We start from the raw sequence: 10,619 nt of genomic DNA on the forward strand, positions 1-10,619 counted from the left end.
ACATAAAAAAAATGAAAGAGGGGGGGGGGGGTTAACACTGAAACCCCCACCCCCCTGCATACGCGCCTGACACCACCATACGTATAGTAGTAGTATTATTAGTAGTAATAGTAGAAGTATTAGTAGTACGACGTAGTTATAGATCAACTTAAACGTATACAAAGAAAAGGAATAAACCTATAATATTAGCTTGCTCGTAAGAAAAATTTGATATTATGGCAAGGCAAAAGAGCCCATCTGAAATAAAATCAACATATACGCCCATTCCTAAATATGATATAACATGCTCTTATTTAAAATTCGTGGATTATTTACTGATTTGATAGTGATTTATCATTTTGAAGAAAGAAGAAAATCGCCCGTTTGCCATCGTTTAAAAAGAAATGATTTCATAAAAATCTGCTCGGTTTACTTGCTTGCTCGCTTGCGGATTTATTGCTAAGAATGAAGTTGTGATTGAAACTTTAATATCCATATGTATATAACAGGTTAGTACATTGCATGGCCTGTTATGATTAGGCTGTTCCTCTTTATCACTCATAGATGAATCAGTTTAAGGTTCAGCCTGCTCCGGTACCTCTCATGCGGTCATTCTCGGATCAGAGCAACCAACATTCTTTATGTCCAGGCAGAACAGCTCGCAAGTTTCCTCACTTCGCTTATCCCTCTGTTCATCCAATCAACTGGACAAACCACATGGACATTACCAACAACACTCTCACAACATTCGAGCTGATAAATCCAAAGGAAACTTACTTCATATGTGACGAACTCGAGTTGCATATATACGCACGAAATGGACGTAACGAGTCCAAACAATATGGCGGTGACTTATTTCGAGCAAAGATTTTCACCACAAATTCAACTTACTCCGCTAGTTCGTCAACTGACGGTGAGATTGTTGATAATGGGAATGGAACATATAATGCCTATTTTACACTTAAATGGACAGGCGTTATCAGTATATCTGTATCTTTGATTTATTCAAGTGAAGCTACATATGTTTTGGATCGTATACGCACTGAAAACCAGCCAAGAATAGTGTACTTTGGCGCATTCGAGTCCGAAAACAAAACCCAAAAGGAAGGTTTTTGCAATATTCAACTAAGAAGACCTATGGTAAGTCCTGTTTCTGTTTCTTTCTTTTTTTTGGGGGGGGGGGCATTCTGATGGTACTAATATAAAACAAGCGACGTTCAAGTAAGATGTACTTTTTCTAGTAATGTCAATAAACATGTTTAATCTATTCCGTGTCGAGAAAATAATAAACAGACAGTCCTTCCCAGACCGGGAGAGGATGGATAAGAAAAACATTAATCAATGAAATCCAACAAATCTAGAATATTATGCCAGTTTAACACTTCATAAACAAGATTCAATTAATGTCTTGAAAACACCACTGACAATTAAAAACAATCATTAAAACAAGCCTCCACGAGTGACTCGAAGTAGTCTGCAAGCACAGACCCTAATTTGACACCTTATCAAAAAATAATTGTGCCTTGAGAAAAGCCTAGCCCAGCTACCTACTAGTTGTGTCAATATAAGGAGAAGCTATAGTACATGGCCTATGGTAGTCTTATAGTGCCAGTGGCAGATCCAGGGGGCACAGGGGGCACGTGCCCCCGTCCAAAAAATATGATAAAATCAGCCCTAAATTCGCCCAAAATATACCGAAAAACAGGGACGTGCCCCCCCCCCCCCGGCCAAAAAAAAAGTATTAAAAAAAAAAAAATAATAATAATAAAATATCCCGATGGCTGACCTAAAAAAGTGACCTCACCCCCCCCCCCCCTCCCCAACGGAGCAAAATGTAAAATTAAAAAAATTTCGTGACAAAAAAAACAAAAAAACAAAGTGTACTCTTACCCCCTCTCTCTCCCCCCCCCCCAAAAAAAAACAATTTATATTCGTTGCATGGTTTGATCTATCAGAAAATAGATCAAAAGCAAAACGTACGCACATAGACATAGTACATGCACTATAACTAGCGGCGGGTCTTCCCTCTTACGTCACACAAGTCCCCGATATAAGAGTTGCACAGCGGACAAAATTTAGAGTTGCAAATTGGTCACCTCAAACAAAGATTTCTTGGCTGGATGACAATGTTTGGCTTTCATACTTATTTTTTTCGTTTTTGAGACTCTTCTTCTTTATGTGCATCCATCATCCTTTAAGAAAGTAGATCGACCCTCAGTAATTATTGATTATTCCCCTGGTTCTGTAAATTCGGTGGGGCGTACGTTTACCGGCCCCACTCTATGCTGCGTGGAAACGGCGCTACAGTTTGCAAAGGCCTAACGGCCAATCCAAGATTGCCAGAAAAGAGGGGGTGTTTTAATAATTTAACCCCCATAAGGTCCACGATCCCTCTGTAGCGTTTTAAGGAGTAAGGGGGTGGAGGGGAGTGGATGCACCGGCCAACCACCACCCATGGTTATATTCTATCTTTTTTTTTTCGGACAGAAGGAGAATGAATTTTGTGACTTTACCGATGAAACGACTGGTTCACCATGGTTTTGTGAGAAGCCAGTTGGCTTCGGTTGTAGTGACTGGAAGAAACACAGGATTGACGGAAATAAATGTGAAAAGCAAGCTATACAGGTGACGAATGCGACGGAAAGGGAAGCATTTAAAGTGTAAGATATTCCATTTCATTTATAGCTAAACTTTGAGAATAAACAGTTGGAACTACACTGTCGCTCATAATTAAAGTTGGAATATTTTTGTTTACCCCAATTTATAGAATTATTTTGACAATGATTTCTTCCTAATAGATCTAGGTAATAGTGTACATTCTCAGATTGTATTGAATGACAATTGGGGAGTGTTTGTTTTGCGTGACTGCTAAAGCATATGTGTGCTTCTGTGCTAATCAACTATGGGACCTACGTCCTTAAGTCATAACTGACAGTAATGGGGATTAATGCCTCATAAAGGGGCACTAATATAGCACATCGACACGGTTTTGATCCTGGGGGATCGCAGTAACGAGGCCATTGCTTAGCCAATGAATCATGACTGTACGCAGCGGGCGCTATAGGGTACGTCGACGCCCCCACAAAAATAAAAAAACAAAGAAAATGCAATAAATTTGTAATAATTCATTACACTTCCCCCCAGTCCCCGACAGGAAAAATTCCTCTGTAGGGCCATGCATTATGGTTCAAGGCATGCCCACATAGAAGTTTTTTAAAAAATACATTATTCAGTGAAGTTATAGTACACAAAATGGCTCCGTCATCGATGACTAACTTATATGGAACAAAAACACTAATTTATTGTGTACAAAGGCTATTCAGAGAATGTTCTTTCTCAGGAAAACTAAACAAATTGAATGTCGACGATTCGATTTTAACCCTATCCTGCAAGTCTTGTTCAAAGCTTTTTGATTTTCAAATTGATTTGTGAACACAGCAATCTGTCACAAGATGACAAAAGGAGGATTGAACGATCGAGAAACACGTGACTGGTGCAATGCGCAACACGTGACTGGTGATTGGTAAGACACCGCTCCTCCCATATAAACTGAGAAGAGCGGGTGACCAAAAAAGTAACTTGCGGACTTGCCATCAGGAACGATCTGACGCACCCTATGAATGACTGTTTTACTTTTAACAGATCTAGGCCGCTTGCCATCAATGGCAAAAAAAAGGGTCAAATTAATGTGTTTTTACACGTTTTAGGCCCCAGGGGAGGGAGCTCGGGCCCCCGAACCCCCCTGGATCCGCCATTGGTTACCATGGATGGCAAATTTATCATCAATAGTAAGTAATTTTGTGCAACGGGGCCCAGGGCCCCGTTTTAAATATTATTAACGACCTTCTTGCGATTGATATTAATCGCGATTGGTTTGAATGGGTCCAGGACAATCGCCCCCGGCAAATTACCCCCCTATTCATTAACGGGGAAGTCCATTCTGATAACAAGTTTATTTTAATAAAAGCTGAAAACAAAGAAACAAGTTGATGATATTTTGAGCTAAATTAGATTAAAATTAGGAAAGTTGTGAAGTTTTTAAGTTGTCATCAGTGAAACACAAATTGGCAACTTCATGACGTATCATGCGAACTCTTTTCTAAGTTGCACTCTACAGAAAATGTCATAAACTTTTGTTTTATTAGTTATTTATGACGGAATAAATTTGTTTTATCAGGGGCCGTTCTATACAAACATATTTGCAATTTTTTTATAGGGTGAATGTATGATTGAACATTTTCTTAAGAAAAAATACAGATTTTTGAAGGTTTTTATACGGGGCAAATGTGTATCCCGACACAGCCATAAGGCGAAGAAGACAAGGAATCTATGTTCAAAGAAAGTTTTATCCTCAACCATTCACATTCATACGTTTATTCTCAGGGTGGAGATCGCTCTAATGAAAAAGTTGGCTGTGATGAAAAAAGGTAGTTCATTATAATAGAGTACAGAACAATGACATACGTTTTGTGTACGTCGATGGACAACTAGTACTTTGACGTATAAAACAAACAATTTGCCGTAATTATGATGTAGTGTATTCTTACGTGGACATTGGACTAATACTTGAAACATGTGGGTCTCGTGACTGGGTGCATTTGTCAACACAATTTTTAATACAGTTTATTAAAGTTTATGAGATCTATAATGTTTTAATCAGTGTGTTATAATACCTGGGCAATTGCTTCACGAGGAGAAACTGAAATTAACAGCTGCGACCCCATCTATCTCCTTATTAAACGACAGCCAAAAACGATAATGCTTGAAATGTTGACAGATGAGCTATGATAATTCAACTATTCCCTTTATTTAACAGACTGTAAAATCCTGCATGATAACCATTTCAAATACTATTTTCAACAATTAACAATCATTTTGTGTGAGTTTTTGGAAGCCTATTGTGTAACAAAACTGTAGAGATAACAGCTGCTATTGAAGTTGTGTATCGGGGAAGGGGGTGGAATCGGCCGTCTCCCTCCCCCTTTGCGATCTAAAAAGGGGGGAAAGAGAGACGGAGAGCGAGGGACAAAAGGGAGAAAGAAAGAGAGAAGAACAAAAGAGATAAAAAGGGAAATAAAATTGTCGAATTGCTAAAAACTCGACAGCATCCGGGGGCTCCGCCGCTGGACCCCCCTTGGAAAAAAATCTTGATCCACCCCTGTATTGCAACATTTGGCAATATGTTGTTTATTTTTTACAAATGAAATTGGCAAATGCGCAAACTTCTTTCCGAATTATTTTGCAGCTGCCGGATCCGATGCAGGTTCATCATGTACATGTACCTTGGAAATGGATATTTGCTTATCATAATTGCCTTTTGAAAAGTTGTTTGTAGTCTCGATAGAAAATTGAGAAAATGATAAATATCTCATCCAGGATATTAATATTATTATGCTGTACATTGAGGTAATAATAGGCCCGCGAAAGTCTGTACAAAGGGCCTTGTCATTTACAAGAGAGGTGTGATTTTAGCATTCTATATTTTGTCCATACGGCAAACATGTTTGAATCACGGTAGTTAATTTACATTGACATAAAAGAAATGCGCGACACTGCAAACCTTTAAGGCTTTCAACTGAGAAAGCTCGCGAAAGACTGTACAAAGGGCCTTGTCATTCACAAGAGATGTGTGATTTTACCATTCTACATTTGTCCATACGGGAAACATGTTTGAATTACGGTAGTTTACATTGACATAAAAGAAATGCCTGACACTGCAAACCTTTAAGGCTTTCAACTGAGAAAGATACTAGCCACAAGTTTACGAAACAAATGATACAACAACAAAAACTTTGTTTGAGGTAATAATAAGCTCGCGAAAGACTCATTTACAAGAGAGGTGTGATTTTAGCATTTTGTCAATACGGCAAACATGTTTGAATTACGGTAGTTTACATTGACATAAAAGAAATGCGCGACAACTGAGAAAGATAATAGCCACAAGTTTACGAAACAAATAATACAACAACAAAAACTTTTAAAATTATAAAAAGAATATGTGTCCTACTTGTCCTAAATACATATATAGCCTTAGTTGTGTTTGTTTTGTCACTAGTCGACTGTCCCGAGTGTCCACTACCTACATTCTTTTATAAGCCTACAACTACCACATCCACATCAAGGTTTTTAGGAATATTCATCCAGGGACCCGGGGGTGTTTAACAAAGATCCTAAGTCGAACTTAACTCTTAGTTCGACTTAAACATTATGGAGAGCCATTTGTAGCCTCCAACTGAAATATATTAAAAAGCGAAAATTCGAGTATTTTAGACTTTTTATAAATTCCACGTCAAGAACATGAAATCTCCTTGATAATAGAAAATACGCATGATTTGAATCAACATTGTATGCCTTTTAAGATAACTTTTACAAAGTATTGTCAAAGATACCAACGGCTTTCCATAAGTTTTAAGTCCGACTGTGTAAATATATGTGTATCGCAATAGCTTGTAACACGACGAATTTCCATTGTTAATAATAATAATAACAATAATAATAATAATCAGACTATATAGCAGTGATAATAATAATAATAATAATAATGCAATACATTATCAATACTTGTAAAATCCTATCGTCATTCCACCTCACTTGATAAACATGTATATTATTTTTCGATGCATGACTATATCTTTGTTTTTATTGTTAATTGTTTGTTTTTGTTTTCTGTCAACTCAAAAAATTAGTTTATTAATTTTTGTATGAGTGTATATTATGTTATATATATATGTGTATCGCAATACCGTGTAACACGACGAGTTTCCATTGCTAAAAGGGCAATAAATATGAACCTTATGAACTTAGGATCTACCCCGGGCCTTTGTATAATTCGAAGCATACATTCATGGAGTAAGGCATGCATGGAACTGTTTTGTGAACTCTTTCAAATCCGCCAGATGTTTTTTCAAGCCGTAATTTTTGCATTCAAATTTACTCCTAGAAAGCTGGAATTTCGAAATTAGGTAGTTTATAGGTACTTCTTTATTATGAGATCGTTACAACGTGCAATATTGTAGTGGGCATTGCATTTTGTGGGCCCACATTTAATTAAGAAAAGGGACATTTAACCCTTTAATGGAAAGTGAATGTGCCCGCGGTATATAGTTTATTGTCCATGGCTATCATCACTTGGTTAAGCACATTATATAACATAATTTATGTTTGAATGTTTTAGTCAGTGAAATAAATGTGTTTTCACGCGTTTTCCATTGGCTCCCATGGCCGCCCCCAGGGGTCCCAAAAGGATAAGATATTGGTTAAATTAAAAACAGCCATTAGTATAACCCACTTACAAATGTCTTTAGAAAAAAGTATCATCTCACTTTAGTATTACACTCTTGAATCACAGATGATGGGCCCTTAAAATAAGATGTTGGGTACCTGAGACATAATCTGGCTGTCAAAGCTAAGTACCCGTTACGATGAATCAAGGTAATTTGATACCGAAAAAGAGATTTAATATGCTCTTGATACCCTTTTTTCATAGTCACGGCATCATTATTTTTAGGATTTAACAAGTTTCACGTCACCCTAATCCAAAATTCATCACAGAAGATATGCAATCCATCACTCTGACATAGTTATACACAAACGTGTACCTGCACATTTCGGGTCGGGGGCAACGCCTCTTGCGCGATAATTTCTCCACTCCAATATTGTGAGGGAGCCAAAAAAATTACAGTTATAATATGATATGTTATATTGTTATTTTGTCAGCAGTATAAAATCAAATAAAATGTTATAAGTTCAGGCACCTCGATACCCGAACTTGAGGATATTCCGTCATCTTGTTGCCAGGAATCATCCTGTTTTCGATTTTGTGATCGAGTGAAGATTTTTTACTGGGGTAAACATGACATTTGCGATAAAACAGCTAGATAAATTTCATTCGCAGCACCTCTAGCAATGCCTTGCGGCACCCTGGTTGAAAAACGCTGCTCTTGACTATCTAGTGTAGCTGATCTGGCTTTGGGCCCTGATTATCTCGTGTAGCTGATCCTTTGGACCCTTTGGGGAACTTCAGGGACCCTGTGGTCTTCTGTGGGTCGTAACCTTAACCAGATCTTTTTGTATTGTTTATAATGAGCTACTTTTTTATTATTATTTTTTTTTTTTTTTTTACACCAAACGAACATATTCAGCAAAAATACTGGTTCTGAAATGCATACAAAACAATCATGGCCCCTAAAACATAAAACGTTGGCACTTTTAGCACATTTTATAAAAAAATTAGTCACCGCAATCGTCTTCAGAATCAACTTATACCAAGGAATTCGCATTGAAAAATGGGTAAACACCATTCCTCTGCTGGAACAGTCTGTGTATCTAAGTAATAAGCATACAATCTGTAAGGATTCTCCATATTTTGTATGCTGATAATGCTGCTCTAGTTCAATATTGGCATTCAAATTTTATTTGAATAATCATTTTATGGATATCTGTGTGTGTGCATATATATATATATATATAGGCGTGAAGAAAATGGTCTAGGAACGTGAGACGTAGCTGTACTTTTAGTGTATTACGAGCTTTCGGCTTGTGAGGCCTTCTTCAGGTTCTGAAGTAGAAACACATACAAAAACAAATACATGGTATGAACAAATATACACGGCATACAAACTTAATATCACTCAATCATAGTCAAGCATCATGAATATATATTGTGTGTGTGTGTGTGTTTATAATGATGTTTTTCACACTGTGTTTAATGTACGAATTCATGCTATTATTTCACCCCGTTTCCTCTTTTTTCTAATTCTCTGCCTTCTCGATATCAGACAGTACACATTGCCATGTAACTCGGTACAGTTTTCTCATATTGAAGGCCCGGTCACACAGCCCTCCACGGGCGTATCGCGGCCGAATCACGGCCAAAAATTTCTGCCCGTGAAGCAGACGCTGTTGGACGCTTTGAGGTCGCGATAAAGACGCGATACAGCCGTACTTTACCCGTCGTTACACGCGGTAAGAAATTCACACGCGGTTGGCCGCGCGAAAAAGTTTTGGGCTGCCCAAAAATTTAGACCGCGGGTAATCGCGGGCGGTACACGTGGTACACGTGGTACACACGCGGTAAAGACGCGGTACAGACGCGGAACGAACGTGCTAGGACGTGCTACGGCCGCGGTTAAGACGTGGTTACACGCGGAATTGGACGCGAAATTTTAGCGGGTAATCGCGGGTGGAGCACGGTCATAGCACGTTTGTTCCGCGTCTGTACCGCGTTGTTATCACGTGCATTAGCGTGTGTACCGCGTGTAAGCGTGGTAGGCCGCGGTACCGCCGCGCTTCACCCGCGATAAGGACGCGGAACAGTCGCCGGCGTCTGTTCCGCGGGCATACCACGGGTAAACCGCGGGTAAGCCAATTTTGCACATTTTCCACCACGGGCAACCGCGGGCAAAAAAAAAATCGCGAAATTTTACCCGCGATACAGACGCGAAAGGCTGTGTGACCGGGCCTTGATGGAGTGATACTATCATGGGCGTCAATCCGAACGTGGTGGTGGGGTAACTCTCAAAGTTATACCACGTCCACTCTCTCTCTATAGTTATTCTGTTTCACGCCGTTTATTTTCATTAGTGGCCGGTTCATTTATTGTCATTTTTATCAGCATTTAGTCAAGGATTATCGATTTTTAACTTGCTACCACATTCTTTCTTTTAATGTACGGCATCTGCCTATTTCTATCAAGAAAGTTTAACAATGTATAAACATTAACAGTTTGGCTTTTATCCAAAGAAATGTTTGCATTTTTTTTATTAAGTAGATTTTAGAAACCAACACTATCTGAATAATTATGAAGCCGTCTTCATTGCTGCTGACTTAATGCAGCCATTCATGTTTCCTTTTTTTCTGTTATTTATTTCAAAGTGAATTTAAGACCGGAATACAGTTATAGTGCCATTTCACTCATGATCAGGTCAGATAATGAATTCAATTAAGTCAGTAAACGTAAGCCTATATCAACGAAATGCTTACACACTTTTGAACATAGGTGAGGTGTCCCGTTTGTTCCTGAGGTGTGTTATGATAATAATTATTATTATAACTATTATTATTAGGTGATACGTAACGAAGTCTACGTATCACCTTTTGATTTCGTCAAGATTTTTATTTATTTATTATTTATTTATTTATTTATTATTTATTATTCTTCCTCGAATTTGTTCGCAGGATATCTCAAGACTGAATGAAGCCATTGTTATGAATCTTTCAATGATGATAGATCTTAGTCTAACTTAGAACTGCGTGACTTTTCAAAGACTCAAAGTCATCGTGACGTCATCCAGGCGCCATTTTGTAAAAATCAACTTATGATCATATCTTCATAACGGAAAGTAATTTTATATTCATATTTATCAAGATTAAGATCAATATCCGTCGGGTTAATTTGAGTTCAATAAATGCGCGCAAAAATGCGCGTACGCGTAGGCGCGCGCGTTAATGCGCGCGTAAAATTTTAAATTGCTCAAAATCGTCTTAAATTTTTTTTGCATACGTTTCAGGCCATTATAAGCATTTCATAAAAAATCACGCAAAACACGCATTTTTGCACGTTTTCGTTCGTCACGGCCGAACGAAAAATAATTTCTCCGCAAAAGCTTTTGACCGAATATTCCTCATATTTTTCCGGAAAA

General features: G+C 38.1%; 1 protein-coding gene across 1 annotated transcript; it reads left to right on the forward strand.

Moving 5' to 3' along the window:
- Positions 1 to 549: 549 nt before the first annotated feature.
- Positions 550 to 2,701, forward strand: LOC115929012 (NXPE family member 3-like). Its single transcript, XM_030997029.1, has 2 exons — positions 550 to 1,119; positions 2,467 to 2,701. Exons 1-2 carry the CDS (start codon positions 583 to 585, stop codon positions 2,641 to 2,643), a joined length of 714 nt encoding a protein of 237 aa, XP_030852889.1. The 5' UTR covers positions 550 to 582; the 3' UTR covers positions 2,644 to 2,701.
- The last annotated feature ends 7,918 nt before the right edge of the window (positions 2,702 to 10,619 follow it).

Source organism: Strongylocentrotus purpuratus, unplaced genomic scaffold (genome assembly GCF_000002235.5).
Source record: "Strongylocentrotus purpuratus isolate Spur 01 unplaced genomic scaffold, Spur_5.0 spur5_scaffold_4, whole genome shotgun sequence".
Lineage (NCBI taxonomy): Eukaryota > Metazoa > Echinodermata > Echinoidea > Camarodonta > Strongylocentrotidae > Strongylocentrotus > Strongylocentrotus purpuratus.

What these genes read in the sequence shown, in the direction of transcription:
- LOC115929012 (XM_030997029.1), top strand. Translation starts at nt 583, where the DNA reads ATGCGGTCATTCTCGGATCAGAGCAACCAACATTCTTTATGTCCAGGC. An exon ending in TTCAACTAAGAAGACCTATG is followed by an intron (nt 1,120 to 2,466) that starts GTAAGTCCTGTT and finishes TTTTTCGGACAG; the next exon opens with AAGGAGAATGAATTTTGTGA.